We start from the raw sequence: 24,314 nt of genomic DNA on the forward strand, positions 1-24,314 counted from the left end.
CTTCCCTCAGCCACAGAAAAGAACTGATGTGGAACAGATTGGTAAAGGCAAACTAAATCTATTAACTCCCCATAAACCAAATCTAGACAATTTTCAAAGGTGGCAGAGAGAAGGAAGGAAGAAAAGTGATCTCCCTTTGACATCTCACCTCTTTTTGAGCCCTTCCCATCATGGCACTCTGCCCGGACAGAGTTCAGAACAGAAAATCTGACACAAAGACAGAAAATTCTCAGAGAGGTGAGGGGATCAGCTTTACAGTCAACTTTGTTAAATCACTGAGAATTTCACAAGGGTTGCCAAGGGGAGAACAGCTTGTCCTAGGATCACCTGACAACTCCCTTTCAGGAGCTGGAAGTTTTTGCTGTCGTTATTGTTCCTGTTTCCCCTATATTTATTACTTTTTATTATTATTCTTGCTATTAATATGACTTGACTTTTACTTTGAGAAACATAAAATAAAGGATAGAAAATTACCATACTTATAAAATGTTTAAATATTTTAAAACATTCATAAATACCAATATTGTAAAATATTTTTCTGTATTTACAAGCTGCTCTGAAGAAGCAAAACGTTGTAAGGTTTTTCCAGCCACCTGATACAGCTAGGTACTGTAGGATACTGACAGTGATGGAATTATTTTCTCTCTATTTACAAGAAGAGAAACCCATTACAAATAGTTTGCTCTGAACATATAGCTCAAGACTACGAAGTCCTTAGTGACTGGTACTTTGATCTCAGTAGAACAACTCATGTGAATAAGGATTATTTGTGAGGACAAGGACAAAGCCCCTTGTCATACTCAAAGCAATACTTGTTTCAAAGTATATCTAAAGATTAGCAGCCCACTAACTTAACCTTTCAAATCTTTGTTTTTATTTTATAGTGTCCAGAAGGCACCTTATCTTACAGAGAAGTGTACTCTCCTCCAGTGCACACAGACCGAACCCACAGCACCACGACTAGTCATGTACTCAGCTATGAGGTTACCAAAGAGGATAGGAGCAGATTAAAGAAAACATGCAGCAAAGAAGGAGGAAAAAAAAAAAGGCACCAGCGTAGGTAAGGCGTTTGCAAAAAAAACACAACCCCCCCCCCAAAAAAAAAAAAACAGGCAAAGTTATAAGTGGCTCTTTTACAGAGAACATCTCAAAGAAGCAGGTCCAAGGGAGGGAGGGGACCAACAGCATCCCAGGAAGGACTGTCTGTGCGCAGGGGCAGGACAGACAGTCCCAGGTCAGGGCAAAGGGGTGGGTGAGTGGGATGCCGGGGTGAAGCAGGGCTGCTCCTGCGTGGTGCTGAGCCCCACAGGAGGGCTCAGGGCAGAGGCGGTGCAGTACAGGGGACAGGCAGGGGAAGGACCACAGGCAGCTGGACTCTTGTTTTTTTTTTCATAAAACCACCCATTTCCCAGCTTTTCTGACTGTGCATAGGGTATCCGACCCCAAGTCTTCCCCTCCCTGCATTTCATACACTTCTCATCTTACCCTACAGACACATAGAAATCCTGGCTTCTTAAATCACCAGTTTTCCTTCAGGTGAAGGTTTGACAGCAGTGTCAGAGAAAGCATGACTAACCCCACGTCCAAGAAAGGCGAGCATGGGGATCACATTCTCCTGGGCGATGCACTGTAGGATCCTGGGTGCTCCATATAGCCCTCCCATGCAGGAAGCCAGGGATGAGATGTACAGCCCTAGCAAAAACAAGAAACCCACCAAGGATACCTGGAGGAAGCAGAGAGAATGCAAAGTTGATTATATTGTTCTTTAAAGATGCCTGAGCAGTATTAAATACATGTATTTTAAGAGATCACATATATTTTGTAACATTGCTAAATGAACAGAGCGAGCCCTGGGAAAGCACAATTTAACTGCTCTGTGGCATAAAGTGCAAGCAATTAATACAGGAAAATTATCCCATTAAAGTAATTTAATACTGAACATCCTGTACCAACAGAGCCATTTGACAAGCTCATATCCAAGAAATTCTTTGTCCCTTAGAGCAATTGCAGCAAAGCAGCAGCTATTAGATTCCCCTTAAGTGACTGGAAGTGAGTTTATTTCAGGAGGGATCACTTATATACAGAGCACATCATACAGGAAAAGCTGCCCAGGCTTCCAATCATCCAAAACAGGAAGACAAATCCCTGTGTCCCAGAGGGGAAAACCAATCCTGAAAGAAAACCCACAGTAAAACCAAATTAAAATTGCCACTTAAACAAATGGCATCTCAAAAAATATGCTCCGAAGGATATAATAGAATGACCTTATTTTCCTGTCTTCAATGAGAAAAGAATTTCCTTTGGCCAACATGAAACTTCAAAAAAATCCTTAAAGCCATACTGCTAGCAAGGCTGGGTTTATTACTGGTTTCCAGTGAGCACCCTTTTGCACGGGGAGCATCTGCCACAGGCGTGGAGGGACAGGAGGGCAGCTCACGGTCTATCCCACAGAAGCGAGCACTGGGGTCTCCCTGCGCAGGTCCCCACTGTCAAAAGCTGCAAGTACAGGCAGCTTATCTAAAAAAACCCACCCAAATACACCATATCCCACAACATGGACACTGTGCAAGAAAGCTTTGAAACGGGACTGCTCCTGGTACTGTGGTGTAACGACGTCAGACACAGCCAAGAAGACTAAGGTCATGGGGCACCTGAGCTGTCCCCAAGTCCTGCGGGACCACACAGGTCTGACAGCCAGCAGCCAGGCACAGAGGAAGGCAAGGCACGGTGGGCAACATCAACACAAAGGCCAGGCGGGGAGAAACCCCCTGGTTTTGGTCCAGATCCATCCTGCCCATGTTCCACTGAAGCGAGCTGCTGGTGGTGCAGACAGACGCTGGTGGCAGATGTCACTGAATGCGGGTCCCTGCGTCCCACCCCTCCTCTCATGGAAAATAAGGTCTAAATGAACATGGGTCCTCCCAGCTTCTGCCCCTGGTGAAGCTAGGTGGCACATGCTTTATTAGAAGGAACTACAAAAACGCGCATGGCTAAGGATGATTCAAGCTACATATGCCTTTTCCTCATCTATGAAATCTGCACGCAGCAAAAAGGAGACTGGGTAACAAGCCATAAAACGCTTGCTGTTTGGGGAAGGCATGTAAAATTAATGTCATCGTCCAGAACTGTACAAACTTCCCACCACAACTTTTCTTCTCCCCATGAAAATCCACTTGGCTTTGTGAATTTTATCTTGTGGGACAAAAGAAACTTGAGGCAAAGATGAGCAGATACCAGCTTCCATTAAACCAACAGACAGACGCTCGATGGCAAATCTTCCCCCTCCTCTAACCCTGCCCTGCTCTGAGAAATACTTGGAAGCAACAAACAGTTGTGCCAGACATCATATATTATTTTAGCTGCCAAAAATGCTTGCATTTAAATGCACTACTTGACATTCAGATCAGGGTTAGAGGGGAAGAGTCCTTTTTACAGAGGCTGATGAAAGGGTTTGCTGGGGGTTTTGAGCACGAAGAGTGTGAACACTTTATAAGAAATTGGCACTTCGAGCTCATTAGAACTGAAATGACTGAATCTCATTTTTATGTTTACAAAGCCAAACAAGTATTGTAAGTGAGAGAAGCACCCAAGCACTCACTCACCTGTGAGTGACAGAAGGGAGAGTTTGGGTGTGTAATGATCTCTCCCCCCCCTCCCTCTCCAAAGTCATTAAAATCTAAAGCAGCTCGTAATAACTCAAATCAGCAACATGAACATTGGGACTCCACAAAAATTGTTTTGTTCCATACTAGGGAAAAGAAAACTGAATTTCCTTTTTTGGGGGGGTTTATTTGTCTATTTGTTTTTTTAAATTTAACATCATTAAATATCCTTACAGTCTTCACTGGAAGATTTTTCGTTTCCTCACCCCAAGGGTTTTGAAGTTAAAACACAGCTTCAATGATCTCTTTTTCTTCAGCTGATTCATTTCAAGCTGATCCTTTTAGTTACTGGACTTTTTGCCCACTAACTCACTGACACACAGAGACACTGCCTTAAAGAAGGCAGGCTCATTCTTTTTCCCCCTGAAACAGAGATGATTTTTTTACCTTAGCAGGAAGCCCCACCAATAACTGGTTTATTTTGGGGGCTGAAGGAAGTCTAGAGCTACAATTACTTAGAAAGCCAGAGTTTCAAACTTATATTTTAGATTAAAACCATGTTACAAATCAAATAAATGACAAACATCTCAATTTTAAATTCATCACAAGAAGTAGCGTCAAATATGGTGAACCTATGATTTTGGATAATGCTAAATAATAAAAAATTTGCCCTTACACATCCCATTTAAAGTAAGACAATGGCACACCAGAATCTTTTACTCTTTCTTCAAAGGCCTGCAGTGATAAGGTTCATTGCCTGTAACACTACAAACCTCCCTCGTGTATATACACCCATGTGGAATGTCTTGAGTTTAATAATCCTATTGCTCGCCCTGCAATTACAGCCTGCTAGATATGGAAATGTAAGCTTCGCTTGACTTAGTAAAGATAAGCACTGGGGTTCTTTAGAGATTTCAATTTGGTATAAGCTTTCAGCAAGAAGAAAGAATACATTGAATAAAATACAGCATTTATCATTAGACCACATTAGCATATTTCAGCTCTTAAAGCTATTGCCAGGTGATTATGCCAAGATTCAGCATTACTGGACATGCTGGTGAATGCAAGGCTATTCAAATCAATTGTGCACTGGGAAATCCCCCTGAATTTCAATGAGGGATGTGTACCCAAATTCCTTAGGCTTTCGGAAAAATTCAAGCATTCAGTAAGGCAGATGGCAACCCGAAAGCACCATTATATAAAACAACGCTGAACTATTTGAACAAATTACCTTCTCTGCTATCATGAAGTCATAGCGGAGCGACTGACGGGTACAAATGGCTCCCAGCAAAAAAACAAAGACCATATACAGAAACCACCTGCAAACAATAAAAATAAACATATTTTTTTTCCAGCAAGACAAGACCATTGAGGATTCTGCCCGTTAGCAAAGCCAGGAGACGGTCAAGTACCCACAAGTCGGCTCTTCAATCACTCTGCAGGGGCTGTTCCTGCATGATTTAGCCTCAGGGCTAAATTTAACAGCGGTCCACTTCGTTCCCCACTCCAAGGTGCCAGGGACAGCCGATGGCACAGCACCCCTGTGGGGAAGCTACCTGCACTCTTGATGTGTGCATGGGGGGAACAGCCCAGTCCTGGAGACAAGCTTTTTAGTAGGGCCTGCAGCAATAGGACAAGAGGTAAAGGGTTTTGACTAAAAGAGGGTAGATTTCAGCCTAGATATAAGGAAGAAATGTTCTACAGTGAGGGTGGACAAACACTGGCACAGACTGACCAAAGTGATAGTAGATGTCCCATCCCTGGGAACAATCAAGGTCAGGTTGGATGGGGCTCTGAGCAATCTGATGCAGTTGAAGGTGTCCCTGCTCATTGCAGGGGGGGTTGGACTAGATGGCCCTAAAGGTCCCTGCTAGCCCAATCTATTCTACGATTCTATGACTCTGCAGGCACACAGGTACTCTGACCTGGCAGCAACATGAAACGCCACAGCCAGCTTGTTCCACAACCTCAGTCATGATCCTCCTCTGCTGTCTCTGGCCTTTCCAGCACTCAGGTGGAAGCATAAGCTAGTCTGTCTGCAAAGCCCAGGCAGCAGAGATGTGAATGACCACAGTCCACCCATCTGTGGTACTTCTGTGTCCTGTGGGATCCCCTCACTTAAAACAAGCACCAATTTCAGCAGGAGTCCTTCTAAATTGTGAAGATCCTTCCTTTCTGTCTGAATCTTGGTACTCAATTAAAAGTAATCATTTCAAAAACAATTTAGGTGGCAACAAAAGCAGGCAGAAAAACCTACTGAGGTGTTGGGGTTTTTTTAAATATGTAACAGTATTTTACTACTGGAAAGCAGCGTTTCCCAGGGGAATGGACTACTTGGGGATGCAGGGCTCCTGTGTTCCCCTGGTCTTGCAGGCAGGTAGGTAATCTCATATGTCTTGGCCCCATTTTCCCAATCATAAAAATTATGGAGGTTTTTTGTATTTTTTTTCTATTTACATAGAAGAAGAAAGCACTTTGAGATCAACAGCAATAAGTGACAAAACCCCAAGCCTTCGAGAGATTTGCGTCCTGCTCTGGGACAGCCAGGCTGCAGCAGCACAGCCGCCCCAGCACCAGCACACATCCCACCCGGCGGAGGAAGGACTGATCACATCCACATTAATGAACCTCTTTTCTAACCCACCCAGAGTAGGTGGTGGTAATGGATGATAATTTGAACAAAAGCCAGACTTTCATTTTCCAGATGGCTGAGTAATAAAAGGTTGATGGGAATATGGAATGGATTGGTCACATCCAGGGCAGACTCCAAAGAGTAAATCTTCCCCAGTCTATGACTTACGAGGTGCCAACAGCGGCCAGAGACCCCAGGGGGATGTTGGTAGCAGGTTTCTGGAGATCTCCACTCATATTGAAGCCAGCCATCACACCTGTATTTTGTAGACATAAATGCAATTTAGAGCCAATCTAAGTTACAGCATATATAATACACATTACAATACGTAATATAATCTAATCAATCAGTTAATTGATTGTTTCGGAACAGTAACTATATCACCTCAATGCACTGCCACACACACATACTGGCTCACATCGATTGCTTGGTAAGAAACTGCTCATGCCTTTAATAAAAGCAAGCCACTACTAACATGTCTACAAAGCACCCTTTGTCCAGTCTGAACAATGCTGGGGAGGGGAGGAAGCAGAAATCTGAACAAAACCCATCTTATCTTAATGCAAACCTCACAGAAGACAGTGCTGTCCGATTGTTGAGAAGAAAAACGCCACCGTTCATCACAGCAGCGCATTCAGCAGGTGGTACTACCCCCCCAGACCAGATCCATTACAGGTCCCTGCATTCATGGGGGACAACCACTGTTACAAAACCGCCTGGCCTGACCGTGTTTGATGACAATCACATGCACATTTAGCAGAGGGAATAACAGCGCTCAGCACGTAGGTGGCACCTTCCAGCCAAGGGATCTGCTTTGGCAGGAGGCATTATCTCTACTTTGCAGATAGGAAAACAGAAGCGGTGAGAGGGCAAGTGATTGTCCCAAAGTCACGTAGAAAACACGTAGTAAGACTAAAGTACTGAACTGTTATTTTAGGCCAGAGTACAGGGTATCATACAATCAGGGACACTCCTTAGCTTAAAAAATTACCATCTAAAGATGCAAGCAAGGGAAACAGGATGGAGCAAAGGATTAGAGGCTCCACATAGAGGCTAGGAGCCCAAGGTAAAAACTGATTAAAAGGCTTTGCCCATAGCTGAAGGAGGAGTCATACCAGACTTCGCAAAAAATCACAACTTCTCTTGTCACATTATCCCAAAACTTGCCCTAGAAGGCTTCAGATACCTGCTATAAATAAATAAATTTTTTTTAAAAAAATCTGTGATTTAGAAACCTGATGAGAATTTGGACAATTTGAAGGCAAGACAGAAGAGCCTCGTTAAGATACTAACTGCTGCCCATCACTGTCCCACCCCTCAGATGTCAGACTAACATCTTCATAAGGACGTGTGGGCCAGCAGTGCTCCTGGGATGGTCCCTGGGAGCCAGGGTGAGATCACCACAGAACAATGAGAAGGAGGATGCCAATACCGCGGTGCTCACAACATCTGCCAGCCCCGGCAGCAGGGGACCGGCCGTGCATCGGTCTGCCACTCAGCTGCCAAATCCAGCAGTCATTCCTCATTTTCAGAGGGTACAAGAATGACTAAGGCAGCTTCTGAGGCCGCAAATCTGAGTGTCTACAGCTCTAAATCAGCAATAACTCATTGCATCTTAAAGCTCAAGCACTGATTACTGTTTGGGAGGGTTTTCTCCCAAGACAAAGGACAGACAGGAGCTGTGGGACAAGCCCCGGAGTAAAGGGGATGAAGCCAGCTCAGCCAGATGGATGCCTTCCCTACAGACCTTGCATAGCCACCGATGGACTGCCAGCAGGGAAAAACAGTTGGGTTGCTAATCAAGGAACAGGGACTCATCCCCCTGCTCTGTCCCAGGCTTTACTGTGCATCTTCATAGCTCCATCTCCCCATCTGCTCAGTGGGCATCTTAACACTTCCCTCCTCACTGTGCTGCCATGCGGATAGCCTGTTAATGAGCACGAGGCACTCACATGTTGCCAAGCACATCAGCTAAGCATCCAGGGGGTTATTTATTTATTATTAATATTTTTTTCCTCGATGATCTTATTTTTCCCCCTTGATCATTCCACTCAGCAGCCATCTTTTCCTGTCCTCCTCCTACATCACGGAGCCAGAGACCCGACAGCGCTGCCTGGTCCCCACGGGCTCCTGGCATTCCTCAGCTCCTGGAAGAGCTGTCTTCCAGATTCAGACCAGATTTGAATCCTTGACACCATACCGAAAACATTACAAATCAAAATGAGTTCTTAATTTTCTCCTGGAAGACTATTCTGTGGACATACTTCTGAACAGCACTGCTAAAAGCCCGTCAACGGGTGCGCTTTTCCCCAGATAAAGCTTCCAAGCACTGTTCAAGCACTGCTCCTTTTAAACAGCTACACAACAGGCTTATCTGGAGCTGAGAAAAGTTAGAAAAGGCAGAAGTCCATGGAAATGGTCGCAGACATCATACTAAATGAAGTCTCTGTGAAGCATTCTTCAGTGATATGCTACTTTGCAATTCAGGGGCAAAGCAGAAAGCTGAGAATACTCTGAATTTTTCTTCCAAAGGGAGCAAACTATTGTCAGAAGGACAGCTGTTAATCTCATGTGCCTCTTGGCCAAACTTCCCAAACATCTGGCACCACCTTTAAATCTAAAGCTAAAACTAAAGCTTGAGCTTGACTCACCTCTTCCTCATCCAAACTCCTGCCTCAGCAAAGCACTGGGGAAACACCAAAACGGCGGTTTTTGGACTGAATATGAAAAAAGTCGAAGACACGTGAGTCATCAGCACAGCGATGACTTCAGGGCCCAGGCCACCTCACTGCCTCCCTCCCACGGACCCAGGCGTACTCAGGAGCAGCCAGATGACCTGTCAGAGCCCACATAAACAGGACCTTGAGATGGATGACTGACCTCTTGCCCGGCAGCAGCTAGGGGTCAGACCAAGGCCAGTGCACACCACTACCTTCTGCCAGGACCCCTAGGAGGTCACCAGAGTCTCATGGCTTCCACTGCCAAAGGCCAAGGGCACCACAGAGGGAACCAACGCAGATATTCTCAGTCACTCAGGCCAACGCCTCCTCCTCCATGCCACAGCTATGCCTCTGACCTGGCTAGCACAGAAGTACTGACAATCTAGTAGTACAGAAGTATGGACAATGCCAAAGCCACCTCCCCACCACCATCCAAAAAGTAATTTTCCACACAGGATGACAGCTGCCAAAAAGCACTGCTGAGAAGGTCTTTTGTGAGCAGCAGTCTAAGCACCCCGCTTTTCAATGAAAGAACAACCTGATTAATTTTCAGAAAAAAACTAAACAATCCCCACCATCCATAAGCCTCGGTTGCCCCCTGCCAGAGAGCTGGTCTGACTTGCTAGTAGCCATAAATAGCCTTTCCAGAGACTTTAGCTACTCAACAGAAGAAAATCTCTACACTTGCATTATAAAATTCAACAACGTAGAGAAGTTGAGACGTTCCTTCCTCCAGATAGAGACCTGTCCCTAGGGAAACGGCCAGTCCCTTCTGAACTCAAGCAATCGTATCTGCAGATTGTCCACGGAGAAAATTATCCACCTCTCTGTTTCAATGAGATAGCAGGCTGGATTTTCCACACTGGCTATTATCTCAGAGAGCAGCAGATAATGACAAAGCTTCTGGACAAGGAAGCATGAAAACATGGTCAACTCAGCCAGGAAATTATGGCTGAGACAGTCTGTACATTGCTGCTATTCCCAGCGTAATCTGGTCCTGGGCATCATCCAGGCAGTGGATACGTGCATGAGGGGACCACCTACACTGTACATTAGACACAACCATCAGTTCCACCAGCTCAGGCTTCTAACTTCACCAGCTACGCCTTGTAGCTGCAGATATGACTGCTTGCAAACACCCATTGCATTTTCCAGTGAATTCACTGTAAAATATAAAATGGGTTTTTTTCTTCACTCAAGAGATGAAGAATGGAAAATCTTAGATAAGAATTGTAGCTAATTTTTTAAAAGGGCCAAATTCTCCACTGATGTAAGCTGGCACCTCTCCATAGACTCCAATGGAGTTGTGCCAGTTTACATCATCTGATAACTTAGACCAAAACTTCTAAATCTACGTGCTGTCATTTTGCAAGTGCCAAATACGGTTTATTTCAGAACTGGTTTCAGTGCAATGATATTTTCCACTAACACCACTTGAAACGCCGTCTTACTTTCTTGTATCACATGACAACACACTTCTTTCATTAGACAGAAAACCTCGGGGATTCAGTAGAAAAAGAAAAACATTCTCTGCACAACAGATACGACGTTTAACTTCATTTAAAAACATGCATTGACGGTTGTGTGGTTGCTGCTAGGAGCTGAGTGTGGGCAGGCAGCTCCCAAGACTCCTTCCCCGTGCAAAGCCCTGGCTAGATGGATAGACGGGTGTTTATATATCACAGCACAGCAGCAAAACACGTGCATTAAGACAGTATTTATAAACACACAGAAAAACGTTTGGTTAACGCACAGAGTTTCTCTAGGGGTATGTTCACATCTTCCACAGTGAGTATGTTAGTCTGTCTGATTGAAGCCAGCAAATCTGAGTCTTCCAAGCCCATGCACTCCCATTTAGGCCAGCTCTAGATGTATATTTTAGATCATCCAGCTATTCCTCTATCATTAAATGACAAACTTGCAGGAATAAAGCCAGCTGCACTGCACATCCAGCTGAAATGGTTTAAGCAGCTATTACCCAGGAAATAAAATGGACCAGCCTCTGCTTACCACTGCTCAACCGTAAAACCAGGATAACTTCACTCTTGTTGCTGGAGTCCTACAAATAAAATACAGAGAAACAGAGAAAACAACCCATCCTGGAGCAAAACGATCCAAAGAGGGTGCTTGTAGGAGCCAACATGTCATTACCAGTCTACGGAAGGCTGGGATGAACCCCCCATCACCTCCACCTGAAGCTGACACCTGGCTGCTCCTCCTGCCCGTTCCATCCCAGCAAGGGTCTTTGCTTTTACAGCTACTAGCCTGTATTTCTGAAGTTTCCTTTTCACTGCCATTTCTGGTGGAAATGGGTAACTTAAAACCACTTTCCAGTACATCCCAGAGACCAAACTTAAACCAGTTCAGATAACCATTTCAGAGGGAAAGAGCTTATCCTGAAGAGATCAAAATAGTTTCACTTCAAAGAAGAATATTTCATCTCAGAAAGACCCAAACATCATTTCACAATTTCCTAAACATTTCTTTAGAAAACTTTATCAAAACAGCATCTTAGATTGTAAACTAGCATATGCTAAAAATTAAAAAAGAGTAAACACAACATTTAATAATTAAAGATAAACAGAACACTGCTTTGGGTCAAAGAAATGTTTCAGACTGCTTTGAAATAACCCCTCAAAACTAAACAACATACTGTTTCGCTGAAACTGTCCCCAAATTTCTGTTACATCTTAACACAAAGGATTTTGCCTCCAGCACTTTGGCCGGGTCACTGCGGGGCTTCCAGCAGAGGCGGGTACCACCTGGGGACGGTGCTGGGCAGGAGCAGGAGGTGACAACCTGGGAGTGATGTTCACATGTCCCTGTTACTCCTCCTCACATGGAGGTGCTGACACTGGCACTCACCCACAATCTGCATCACGCTACCTGCCCTGCATCAGGGGTGCTGGCAACCCTATCGCATCTCTCCAGCCCGCTACTAATGTCATGGCCAAACCCATCCCTGAAATGTCATCTCCAATCTCACAGACTGCCTGTCCTGCTGGCAGGCTCGGGCTGTATCCAGGCAGCCCCCACAATGTGGTGGGAAGCAGCTCTGCTCCAGCATGCGGGACCCCAAGAAACCCGGGGTCGCCTCTGCAGCCTGAACATCACACCCCATCATCGGGGAGGAGGCAGGCTAAGCCAGCAGGTGGCAGGTGGGGCGGGGGGGAACCAGCTCCCATTCATTGCTCCAGCCTGAGGAGATGTGAGCTTTACTCCCACTTCTGAAGTTTCTCTGGGCTCCCCATTTGTCATCTGCAGCAGAGAAGCCTTGACTCCCATCCGAAAAATTTCTTAATCAGATCACAAGTTCTTCCACGGAGAGCAACGAACACAACCCTATGCTTTATGAGGCTCCTGAACTCCACAGTGGTACAAACAGCAATAACAGGAGCAATCATGATGCTATATGGTACCACTGGCACTGCTACTCCAAAGGAGTAATTTAAATCCTGTAAATAACCACGCAATTAAAAAGAACACATGAAAAAGCTGTGCAGCAACCAAAGTAATTATACATCAGCCCAAACTGTATTTTCAGAGAATATTTAACATTACTACTGGTATTACTGCTGCTAACTAACAAAGCAACAGGCTGTCAGGGCTTTAAATATATTATATCTATTAGCTTTGGCATTCTTCCTAGCAGCCAAGCATTAGCAGTGATGAAGAACCATTTAATGTGGCTAATCACGGTACGTTTCTGCACAGCTGTGTCATAACTATTCCTTCTTCTATAAGCAGGGAGCTGGAAATAAATGCTTTCCTGCATCAGAGGCAGGGCTCACGAGGAAGGTCTCCTTCTTTGGCTGGCGGGGGTGCTTGGGCCAGACAGAAATGACAAAAAAAGAGAGCAAAAGCCAACTTCTCCATGGTACCGATAGTTCAGGCAGGTGAGTTTTCCAAGAGGAAGTCTGCACGGAGGCAATAGCCAGCCTGATAAGCTGGGAGAGAGGATTTCAAAGGTAAATTTGAAGGCCTGCACTAGGTGCACCTGACAAAGTGACACCCTCTGCTACCAGACCGTTCCTCCAGTCCCATCTGTTTCACAAAACCCTTCAGTTTGTCTGCCGGTACCACAGCAAATCTGAGAACAACTTCCAGCGAGTTACTTAGAGTTAATCCTCTGAAAATTCATTCTGTAATCCAAGGATTCATCGCTATGGAAACTGCTTATAATCAGTACTTTTTATAGCTTAAAAACCCCAGCATCAACAGAAGGTATTGTAACTCCAGTTGATCGCTATTTCTTTCCCACTGGAGATTGCCAGCTTTAGGAAGGTGACATGGATCTTCCTGGTAATTAAAGGGAATACATAACGTGAAAGCATCCAATTAAGCTCATAAAAGTGAGCTCTGCTGACATGCCAAGATGTATCTGTGAGACTATACAGAGCGCGGTGGGTCAGCATCAAGAGCGATGGCATCAGCTCAGCTCAGTCACCTGCCCGTGGTGAGGATGGAGGGAAAGCCCTCCTTGTCTTCTTCCCACCCTCCCAGTGCAACCAAGCCATAAGGCTTAGCTAATAAGATAAATCATGACCAGCCCTTTTAAAAAGGCTTGACACCTCGTGGCCTGACAGCACTGGCCAAGAACAGTGCCTGAGCCTCATCCTTGGCAGGGAAGTATTTACACCACCACGTCAGCCCATAGACTTGACCAGCATTTTCTGACCACAGAGAGACAGAAGAGCATGTTCAAGTGAGCAGGACAAGAATGCGCAAAGTTTGCGACGCTGGAGGAACGCTTGAACATTTTGAATTGGCTGCCTGAATCTGCTGCAGCCAAGTATGGTCCCGCTCGCCCCGCGTAGCAGCCCAGAGGAACCCCACCGGCTTCTGCTCATCTCCAGGATGTGGCTGTGGGTCGGGAGGGAAAGAGGGAGGAAAAAACTTAACGGTACCTGTGGCAGCTGGGAAAAACACTCCAAAAACAGTGAAGAAGGACTCCCCCTGGCTGTAGTCCGGCAGCGTGTTGTTGAACATAAGCTCTTCAGAGTAGCCGACAAAGCCATGCTCTGCAATGACACGGAGGGTGAGAGGAGAACCTCAGAAACCACAGGGACTGCAGGAGACCCTCCCGCCTGCTCTTGGCGGCCACCCGTCCTCTAAGCGCATGCAACAGCAGTGGCTGTTTCCAGGGATACTTGGGAAGGATGAACGCCAATTTATTTGGTGGGGGAGAAGGCTGAGAAGAGGGCAGTGCTGTTACGAGGGTGCACATGCCCGGGAAAGGTGCAGCAGTGCAGGCCACCACGGTGAGAGGCACCACCAGGCTGGGTAGCTCTTGCCAAGCCAGAACACGTCGTACCGAGTCCTGCCTGCGAGCAAGCAGGACACCTTCCCGTAAAACTTGCCCACGGAGGAAAACTGCCTGCAGCCATCAGCCTATATTTATACTTATTTATCCATGTCACTTGAATCCTTATCCAAATAGAGCAAAAATATGCTGCCATAAGAAAGGTGCATCCCTGAGCAAGCCCTCGCACCGTATTCTGTGTTTCTGCCAGTCAAGCGTCTGCACAGACAAGACCTGAGATGTGCCCATGCTGTGAAGCTGCTGCCAACGTATCCTCCTTATACGCCGGTTGCCAATGAGCCTGGAGCCACTAAAGCCAGTTGCAGGGTGGGCTCTCCTCCATGAGATGGGTTTCTCAGTGGAGAAGGAATTAGGTGTTCTAAAACCACCCACTGTCGTGTTGTGCGCTCACCCTCTGATGCCGCTGCTCTCCTGTTGCTGCACGATCATCCCCAGACCAGGGCAAAACACGGGGCTGTGATCCTGGCCAGCCGCCCGCCTCCCAGATCTTCTGTAGATGTTTATCACAGCACAACAAGGAGCAAATGCCGAGACCTCGAGCTGTGCCCTGCTCCCCACAGTGACTTCTGCCCAGTCTTTCCAAGGTCATACACACACAAGTTTTACTTTCCAAACCAAAAGTTTTACAGAAGATGGGAGAGAGGGGAAAGCAATGGGTAGGATATCAACGTCATGCAACTGGTTTACTGGGCATGTAATGGAGGCTCCTGCTCCCTCACTTCACACTGGAAGGACAGGTCAAATTCTTCCACAAGCATGGATTCGTTAGCAATAGTTGAGCCCATCAGCTGATGTGCTGGCAGCGCATTAATTAGGAAAGGTTTTAGATGCTTATAGGAAGAGAAGGTAACCGATGAAAGCAGGTTAAGGAATTCATGATGTCTATGACATTAACAATCTCATTTTCAACAGGCAACACTGCTCTTTAATGGAGTACCTTAAACCTGTGGAAACTTCTCCCTGTCAGGAGTACAAATGCTTGTGCCAGCCAGGGGGTGGGAGGTGAGCAAAGTCAGATCCTTTTTTTCTCCTGCCACTACAGTCTCTTTCCACAAGACATGTGCCCCCAACAACTTGAATTATCTTATTAGCAGGCAGGATGTTGTTTATGGCTGCAACAGGGTGATGGCCAGAAATTTAAAAAAGACTCCATCAAAGCTGTCCCATGCCTCAGAGACAACATTAATGATGTTTGGACAGTAGATTAAATCGGAAAATTAAATCAGAGCTCTAAACACCAGACATATCCATTTAAAGTCTCAGAATATAACTAACCACAAAGCTTTGAAGTTGCCACAGAAGAATCCTATAGATAATCAAAAGTTTCCTACTACATCTGCATTCATTGTGTTGCCCAAACATGGATGGAAACACGCTGATAGAAGAGGTCTCCTGCAGCTAGGCTTTTTAAAAGCGATAGCTATCTTCACTAGGAAGAAGTCCCAGACAAGATTTAAAGGGAATAAGCTCAGCACAACACACTGACCTCTGCATCTCACAGATGTCTGCAGAAAGTGCAGCTTCTGGAGAAATAAACTGGGGGGGTTGTGTAGGCTGTACATTCCCGCAAGAGCAGACCTGAGCTCCTTCAACTGGAATTCATGCCCGTGACAGCACAGCACACGGGCTGGCTGCAAAGCTCCCACCAAACGGCTGGAGGAAAATTTTGGTCCCTGGCCAAGGGTTGGTTTTTTTCACAAATTATGTGCTCCTCATAGAGATGTTACTGTTTAATTAGTAAAACAAAAGGAGTGAGCAAAATATTAATCTCATCCCAAGGAGATCTGCAGACCTGCAACCTGTGCTTGACAGCAGCATCAGCATCAAATACCCCTATGTCACTCTTGAAAAAAAGTTTGTCTCACCAGTTCTCAAAATTCTCCTGAGAAGGGGACTCTAGCCTCTCTTGATGTTTTACTCTCATATTTCCCTGTCTTTATCATTCAGGTTTCCCCTACTGTCTAACCAAAATCACCCTGTTTGAAGTTCATGATGCTATTTCTTGCCTGATCCATAAACTATTTGCATTTTTAAATACCCCATTCTTTCACCTACTGGAAACAGTCCCCATCCTGCAATGGCTCAGTCGCTGTGTTTCTGCCAGGCTGTAAAACTTTCTGTTTGTCTTCATCAAACCACAAAGCGCCCTTTTCACACCACTACTCCAGCTTGTGCGAACTCACCTGGAAGTCTGACCCTCTCAGCCAGGCTGCTGAAAGCCCTTCCCAGCTGGGGGGCGTCTGCAAATTGAATCTTTATATTGTCTTCTCAATCATCCAAGCAGTTAAGGAAAACATCAAACACCACCAAACCAAACACAGACCCTTACAGAACCTCACCACAGCACCCTGCTTTGTAAATGAACCGTCTCCAGCCACTGTCTTCTAACTGGGTTTGGGGCTGTGTAATTCAATAGCGGGCTGATCCAAGCATTTTGGGTGCCTTATGTCTCCTTTCTCATGCAAAAGGCCAAGTAAACCAGACTACATAATTTGTGATACTGTTTTGGCCATACCATAGCCAAAGAGAGACTGTGAGACCCATGAGTGCCATGTCTGACCTGCACCTGTGTGCATCTGACCCCTATTAAGCTTAAGAAGCCAAACAATCCCTTGTGCTCCATCCATTCATCTGCTGGTCCCTTTCCTACTTTACTCCCCTAAGAGTGAATCCTAGATGGAAGAGACCAAGCCCGAAACCATGGCAGATGTCACTGGAACCACAGAAAATGACAGCTGTGGACTTGTTGAAAGAGCCACAGGATGCACCTACAACTCTATCCCACTTCTGCTTCCTTTCCTGGCGGCACTGGTGGGCAAGAGGAAGCCCAGCCATTAAACATTTCCCCTTCATACAGAACCTTTCTCGTCTATGCAGAGCGTTCTTGTCTAATTAAAGTTCATCCAAATGTTACTTGTTATTGCAACTTCATTTCTCAGTCAATCACACACACACACACACACCATGAAGCAAATCTCACATCCCTTTTGATCAGTTTTACACCAGGACTTGCAATCATCATCAATTTAAGCCAGCCATCAGCACGCGACCGCGTTGCTGAGAACATGCTGTGAGCATCTCCTGGCTGCCCTCATGCCTGTGACCGGAGCGAGTCATCTGTGACCTTTCAGCTGTCATATTAATGGGACTAATTGTAGCTGATGGGGCAATTGGGCTGAAAATCATCCAAAACAAAACAGGAATCAGCAAGTGAGACCAATCGGTTAAACCAACAGAGCACTGGGTCGGTTGTTCACAAAGTCAATTAACCACATCCCATTGAAAGTGCACTTCAAAAGGATGGGCTTCGGAAGGAGGAGGGAAGGAAACACGATAGGGTCTATATTTGGCTCTCTGATCTCCAAACAAGGCAACATCATTTTATTAATTTTTTTTTTTTTGGTAAGAGAATCTTTTCCTCCAGCTTATTGCTGGGTACATGAGATCCAAGCCAGATTCCTCCCTCTTCATTCGTTATAAAATGTTTGCCTGACAAATTTTGCTCTCAATTAATTTATGCAACCCCACAGCCTCTAAATCCTGCCTTTAATGATCCTGCTCTCAGATGGCTTGCAGAGGGCTGGAGTTGAAGTGCTATAAACAATCTTCCCAGTGTCATGTCATGCTAGAAGGAAAAGAATCCGGTTCCTTCTCTGTCATGTCAGCCTTATGGGAAATGCACAATGAAGAGCAGTAACAATTTATTTTCATCATTAGATACTCAATAAGGAGCAGGCAAATAATGGGTTTCTCAAGTGGTTGAGCTGAAGTAAATAAACAATGGGGAAAATTGACTTAGAGCAACACCTGTATTATTCCTGTGGTCTTTGACAAATCAAGTTCTTCCAGTTGTCCATATTAAAATGATGTAACAAACAATAAAAACCACCTAGCAAGTTTCAAACGGAAGGGCTTCTAGGATGAGCACTCTCCATTCACGAGTGCAAGGGAACCAGAGGAGGCTGCAAATCAGCCTGATGCAGGTGGAGGAGACGGAGAAAGATGGTCAGTATTCCCATGTCCTCCTGTCCACCACGGATGCTTGGGAGGAGGTACCAGCCTTTGCCTGGTTGCCACCACTGCATCCCCCCCTCCACCCTGGCTGGTTTCCATGTTTGAACTTTTATTGCACTTTCTCCTACCTCTCACCCTGTGGAAGAGGATGAAAGCGCTTTTTGACACCCCTTTGGGATACCCCTTAGCTGGGCGGCCCCTCCATGAAGCCCAGGGTTTCGGAGTGGGACTCGGGGAGGTTGGAGAAGGGGCACAAGGCGAAGCCGTGGCTACACAGGGTCAGGCCATTATGCAACGGCACAGAGGACGACAGCGCTGCCAAGTTCCAGGCAACCTGGAGCTCATTACAGATTAGTCAAGCCTTGGCCAAATTCAATAAGCCTGTTCACAAGCTTAAGGTTAAGTAAACCCTGGCACCGAGGCGGGGGTTAAATAATGCAAAAATGGAAAACCACCTTAAGAAATGGCTCCCAGAAGGCTGTCACATATTGCCCTCTGCTTGTGATTAGAAATTTTAATTATGAAGGTGAATGCTGAAGGCTTGAAATGGTGAGATTTTTTTTTTCTTTTCCTAAATAAGTAAGCCCACACGTTCCTGCCTGGAAGGTACTTTCTGAGATTTGCTTTCAGAGGAACAGCTGGAAGTGTTTGTCTTGCAGCACATTTCCCAGGTCTGACCCCAGCGTTTTCAGGATCCTGTGTGACGTAAGACACGGAGAGCCAAAGAGTAATTATATATCCTTGGCATAATTATCTCATATCTCTCTCTTTCCCGTTCCTTCTTCCATCTCTAAACCCTTCTGGCATAAGCTCTGGAATCTAGTCATTCCCCTTGGACACCAGTCCAAGTGCCCACCTGGAGCAAGCTCCTGGTGCAGGTACTGGAGATACCCAGGCAACAGCGTGGACAAAACAGGAATGGTCCTTACAGCCTGGTCCCACAGCTGCCATCCTCAACTGAACACACACCTCTGCAGCAAGAAAAAGTTTCACTCCTCACCAGCCACATGCTTGCATTTTGCTCCTCCGAATTCTTAGACAAGGGCAAGGTACAAGCCCAGGACTTCTGAGCTGTTAACTCCCCAGAGTGGGCAAGTCAAGCCCTGTCAGGTTGGTAACTCAGAAACTGTGGTCTATCAGATGGCTGTTGGGTGGCCTAAACCAAATTAATTTCTACAAAGGTCAAAGTGCTCTACAGCAAGGAAGGAGTGAAATTCTTCCTCCAAAAGCCCCTGCAATACTAATCCTTCCCTCGCTTACAGAAGAAGTTCATCCACAGGTGGTCTGGTGGTCACCAAATTCACCACCCATAGCCTATCACACAAGAACGGCATCCTCACTTGCCAAGGGAAAGTCAGGTATGTCTGGCTTTAACGAAGCAACATTCTGATGCCAAACCCCCACCAGCAATAGGTTTTTCAGCATCTCAGTGTGCAGTTGCAGACACACAGGATTAACCATCCACATAGAAACTGCAGATGTGAAGAGACGGATGTGAAGCCATGAACGTCATCCAAACACCACGGTCTTTTTATCTTTGTGTTCCCCCCCCCCCCACACACACACACTATGCAAACACTGAAACTTAACTTGAGGCAGTCACACTCTGGGCTTTCCCGGAGAAGCAGGTACTCACACGCCAGGGAATGACGTGGGTCCCGCTGACCCCAACCACAGCTCACCAATGCCACGCAGCACACCCAGCGAAGGTCACTGAAAACGGTGCACCTCTCCGGTGAACTGGCACCATCAGAGAGGCATGAAGAGGGCACTGGGATCACCAATAACATTGAATCACCTTTCCCAACAGAATTAAAAAAAAATCAAAGTGGTGCAATCGCAAGCCCCATGCCTCCGCATCCCTCCGTGCACGTGCTTGGCTCCCTGTGTTTGAGCCTGTTTAACACCACATCAGCCACACATTTTCGATGCTCTCCCAAGGCTGGGCTGCTCCTGCAGCCATGCCTTTGCAACTACCCAGCTCCAGGTCCCGAGGTCCTCCCAGTATTTTTTCCCCAAGAAAGTCCAACGCTACCACTGCTGCTCCTGGGTGTTGGTCTACTGCTGCCAGCCTGGTACAGGGCAGGTGGAGGCAGAGATGTAAGAGAAAAATATGGAAGGGTTGGGAAGCAAAACAGTGAGAGGGAAGCAGAACAGGTGGTCAGAGGACAGTATGGTGGGTTTTCCATGCTACCAGTCCACTGCTCAGCTTGCTGTGAGATGCATGAACAGATTTTCACCAGAAGGTTCCAGCGCTCTAAGAGACGTCAAAGCAACGTGCGTTAAGAGGCAGAGCTGCACTGGTAGGTACAGAGAATAAACATGACCTTTGCTGAACTTATACAGGCAAAAATGTTCTAACATTTTCCAGGACATCTCCTGCTTCACCTTTGGGTATGCAAGTTTTGGCTGGAAGACTGGGAAGAAACAGAGGGAAAAGAGAAGAGCTACAGGGGAGCAGAGCTGGACGAGGATGGGATAGACTGAAGAAATTGATGTCCCTGTCTCTTGTACTGCTGGACTCATCTACCCAGGGGACTACATCTGCCCAACCCAGGTTGCCCTTCTCTGCAGCCCTAGTGCATGTGCCACGTGAGCCAGCATGGATCAGTGCACATTCCCTATGAGCCAGGAGCATGCCTGCTCCGTGCTGGACTTGTGGGCAGCACCACTGCTCTGTGCTGGAGACAGGGCACACGCAGCCCAGCCCAGATTGAGAAAAGCAAACACAAGTCTTCTGATACTTAGCCCTGTAGATTCACCCTCTGCATGTCACAAATGACATCATGCCTTGGGTTCATCTTAGTTTCCACAGCCACAGCCTGTCTGCTGACAGCTCCCACAGCCTCAGCATTTCTGTTTTGGGAGTCTTAAACTAGGCAAGGGAAAAAATAGAGAGGAATTTCTGTGCTGAATACATGCAGGTCAATGAGTATGCAGTGATAAAAACGGAGCTATTATGCAATTAACACAAAGGCATGTGGCCACACTGACAGATCAGTGCAAAAAGACTGCAGAGCATCTGCTCAAGCTGCCAGGGCGCTCCACTCCACCCCAAGCCATGCTGCTGCTGGCAGCCCTGAGCACAAAGTACTGGGAAGAAGGGGAGTCAAGAATGGGAAGGGACTAAATTCCCTCTGTAATTTCATCCCTAAATCCTAGCTGAACACATTTACTATCAAAAGAGCTCAGGGCAGTCACAGACCCCAAGCCACAGAAGCAGGAGTAAAAGCAGCCCCCCTGCCATGGCTGTCTCCCCACATATCAGGACAGTGTCAGCTGAAAATTAAGTGCTGGGTGCTGTAGCTGGCATCTTCCCACACCTTGCTGGTCACAGCAAGTGGCATCCTCCAAAATGCCAAACCAAAGCTGAGCAGCAAGAGGCAGCCCAGGGTGGGGAGAGGAGCCCATTGCTATTTTTCCACTCGTGGTGAACAATTAAGCTCCTACTTTATCATTAGCGCTAGGGAGATGGTTTCATAAATTAGGACAAACAGCAGCCTTACATTTCAAATTCATCAGAGCTGCGAGCAGCAAAAAGACAGACAGGTTTTAGCAAAAAAAAAAAAACAATAATCACAAGAGGGGAGGGGAGAGAGAAAGATCAGAGCAATTTAGAAGAAAGAAGGAAAGGAGTTCCCTTGCTCAAGACTTTCTCTGCACCCATAATAAGCCTGGCAAATCCAAAATTACAGATTATGTAAAGTCTGTAATTAAAGGAGCAAAAGCCACGGTTAAAACAATCTAAAAAGACCAAGCCCTGAGAAAGGCAACCCAAATCCCTTATCTTTTGATGGAAAAGAATGTGCTCCCTGAGATTAATGACGTGTTTACCCAAAAGGAAATCACCGCCCTTCTGAAGCAGTGAATGTTTGTTCCTCCCGAGTCCCTGTTTTCTGCTCCAGAGCTGATCTCCCAAACCTCCTGTTTAAAATCAACACACAATACAGCTTCCTGCCGCCATGGGCTCCAAGGGATCCCACCACTAACCCCCTCCCGAAACCCACCCTCCACCGCACCTGTCCATCCCAGCCACTGCCAGTGGGGGTGAAAACAGGGTGTTTAGAGCACCCTGCGAGCACCAGCATGGAGAAGGGCATCATCCCGATGGCTGCTACCAGCCTTGCTGCGGGATGATGAATCACCCCCAGGTATACAGTTCTATATATTTCTCAGTTGAGCAGACAAATTAGCAAGCATGGAGACTTGACAGCGCTGTCAAGGGGAAGCACTCACTGCCTGTTTTCCCATCTTGCTCTTCTCCGAAGTCTCCGGACACAGCAGGCAACCTCTCCTCAAGCTTCAGCAGCACACTCTGCAGACTGCCCTGCCACAGGGTGCTCTCAGAGAGGTTTAACACCAGCCGGTGCAATGGTCTGCCATGTTGCAGGAGGCATGGAGGAGCAAGGGATTTGGGCACTGAAAACCCTCCAGCGAGCAAGAAAGCCTAGAGCAGGAGCACCGGGGGGGGTAATCTGTTTGAAGAAACCTGCAAAAAACCTGCTCAGTCCTTTGTATACATGATAAACCCAAGTATTCACATTTCCCCCTCTGCTAAACACCCTCCCAGTAAATACACTCCCACTCCATCCCCGATCTCATGGAGCATCCCAGCCACGAGAGCCACCAGGTCACGAGCATCCTCCCCTCCCCAGCAGACCTGCAATAATGGGTGCTGGCCAACAGCTAAAAACAGCATAAAAGGCAGAATAAACAAAGGGAATGCTTCAATCTGTCTCTGACAGATTTATTTATTTATATTTAGCCAATGGGGCAATTTTCATTTGGGGGACACTGTCACCTCTCTTAGATCATGAAGCAGCCTGTGCTTCCCCTGAGCTCTCCCCAGCCACATCAATCTCCTATGGGACTGAGCTGGGTGGGAGGAAATGCTAATTTATCCCCCAAGTCCCCATGCACCTGCTTTACCTCCACCTGACCTTCTTGGGAGGACGGAGAGGTAGAAAACCACTGGGGTACACAAGAATGCACACAGAGCCCAAAAGTGTCCCCATGGGCAGCTCCTCACCCTGAAAGCCCAGCATCTCGGCACTGCTTAAATAAAGCAAACCTTAGGAATGTGCCTGTGTAAGTAGCTAGTAGAGCTGCTTGGCACTTATTCTGTCTCTGCAGGTTGGTAGGTTTTAATTATTTTTTGACAAAAAGCCAAAAAATGAATATTTTCTGCAGGTGGAAAACCTGAAATTTTGGTTAGGAGAAAAAAGGAATAGATTTTAACATGAGTATTTCAACTTCATAAAGCCCTCTTATGTTTTATATTATTTAACGCTAAGCTACAGACCTGCTGTAATATATAAAATCCTTCCATTACTATTTTATTTTTTGATGTGGTATCCGCTACCTGGCTTGTTCAGCAGTATTCAAACCAGCCAGTGGAAACAGTTTTATTCATTACAAAGAGGAGAAGTAAAACGTCCCTTGCTTCATCCTTTTTCTAGGAAAATAGTTTGCATCAATGGGATTATTATTATTATTAATTACAGAGTGGTATTTCTTGGAAGTCATGCCCAGAGTCCCTGGTTGTGGGAGGCTCTGCAGAACTTCTCCCATGAAAAACCCCAGCCTTGAGAAATCAGAACTTCAGCTGAGTCAAGGCACAACAATTGGAGGAAAACGAGCGGCAGCAGCGATGACACACATCCTTTGAACTCACTGGAGTGACCTCCTTTCTAACTCAGAGCTACTCCATGCATCGCTTGGGACCAAGCCCAATCCATGTTGACCAACTCCCCATCTTTCAAAAGAAGGCAGCTAACCAAAACGTAACATAATGCACCGCACCCTGCCATGGTCTAGGGAGTCTTCTGCCATACTCACGACTAGAGCATCCCATACTCCCAACTTACGGGTATCTTATCCAGATGACAACGATGTCTCAAAAGAAACCTATTCCATTTGTTGCTGGTTTGAATCTGTGTCCAAAACAACAGGCTTATTTTATTTTTAGGAGGTTTTAATTACCCTCTATACAACACACACAGCTATAGCTACAGCTTCAAGTC

The 24,314-nt window shown here is 46.2% G+C and overlaps 2 protein-coding genes across 5 annotated transcripts in view; one reads left to right on the top strand and one right to left on the bottom strand.

Moving 5' to 3' along the window:
• Window positions 1-24,314, top strand: part of LOC308068497 (TGF-beta receptor type-2-like) — a 310,921-nt gene that overhangs the window by 117,230 nt on the left and 169,377 nt on the right. The window lies entirely within an intron of this gene.
• Window positions 1-24,314, bottom strand: part of SLC12A8 (solute carrier family 12 member 8) — a 56,786-nt gene that overhangs the window by 9,514 nt on the left and 22,958 nt on the right. For 3 of the 4 annotated variants that reach the window (XM_080399214.1, XM_080399215.1, XM_080399216.1), the window contains 4 exons: window positions 13,862-13,975; window positions 6,403-6,490; window positions 4,834-4,921; window positions 1,577-1,723 (listed from right to left, as the gene is read on the bottom strand). In XM_080399214.1, the coding sequence (XP_080255340.1) occupies window positions 1,577-1,723; window positions 4,834-4,921; window positions 6,403-6,490; window positions 13,862-13,975 (437 nt within the window). The remainder of the gene's footprint in view (window positions 1-1,576; window positions 1,724-4,833; window positions 4,922-6,402; window positions 6,491-13,861; window positions 13,976-24,314) is intronic. The other variant, XM_080399217.1, reaches the window with a different exon arrangement.

Source organism: Falco punctatus, assembly GCF_963210335.1.
Source record: "Falco punctatus genome assembly, chromosome: 8".
Classification (NCBI taxonomy): Eukaryota; Metazoa; Chordata; class Aves; order Falconiformes; family Falconidae; genus Falco; species Falco punctatus.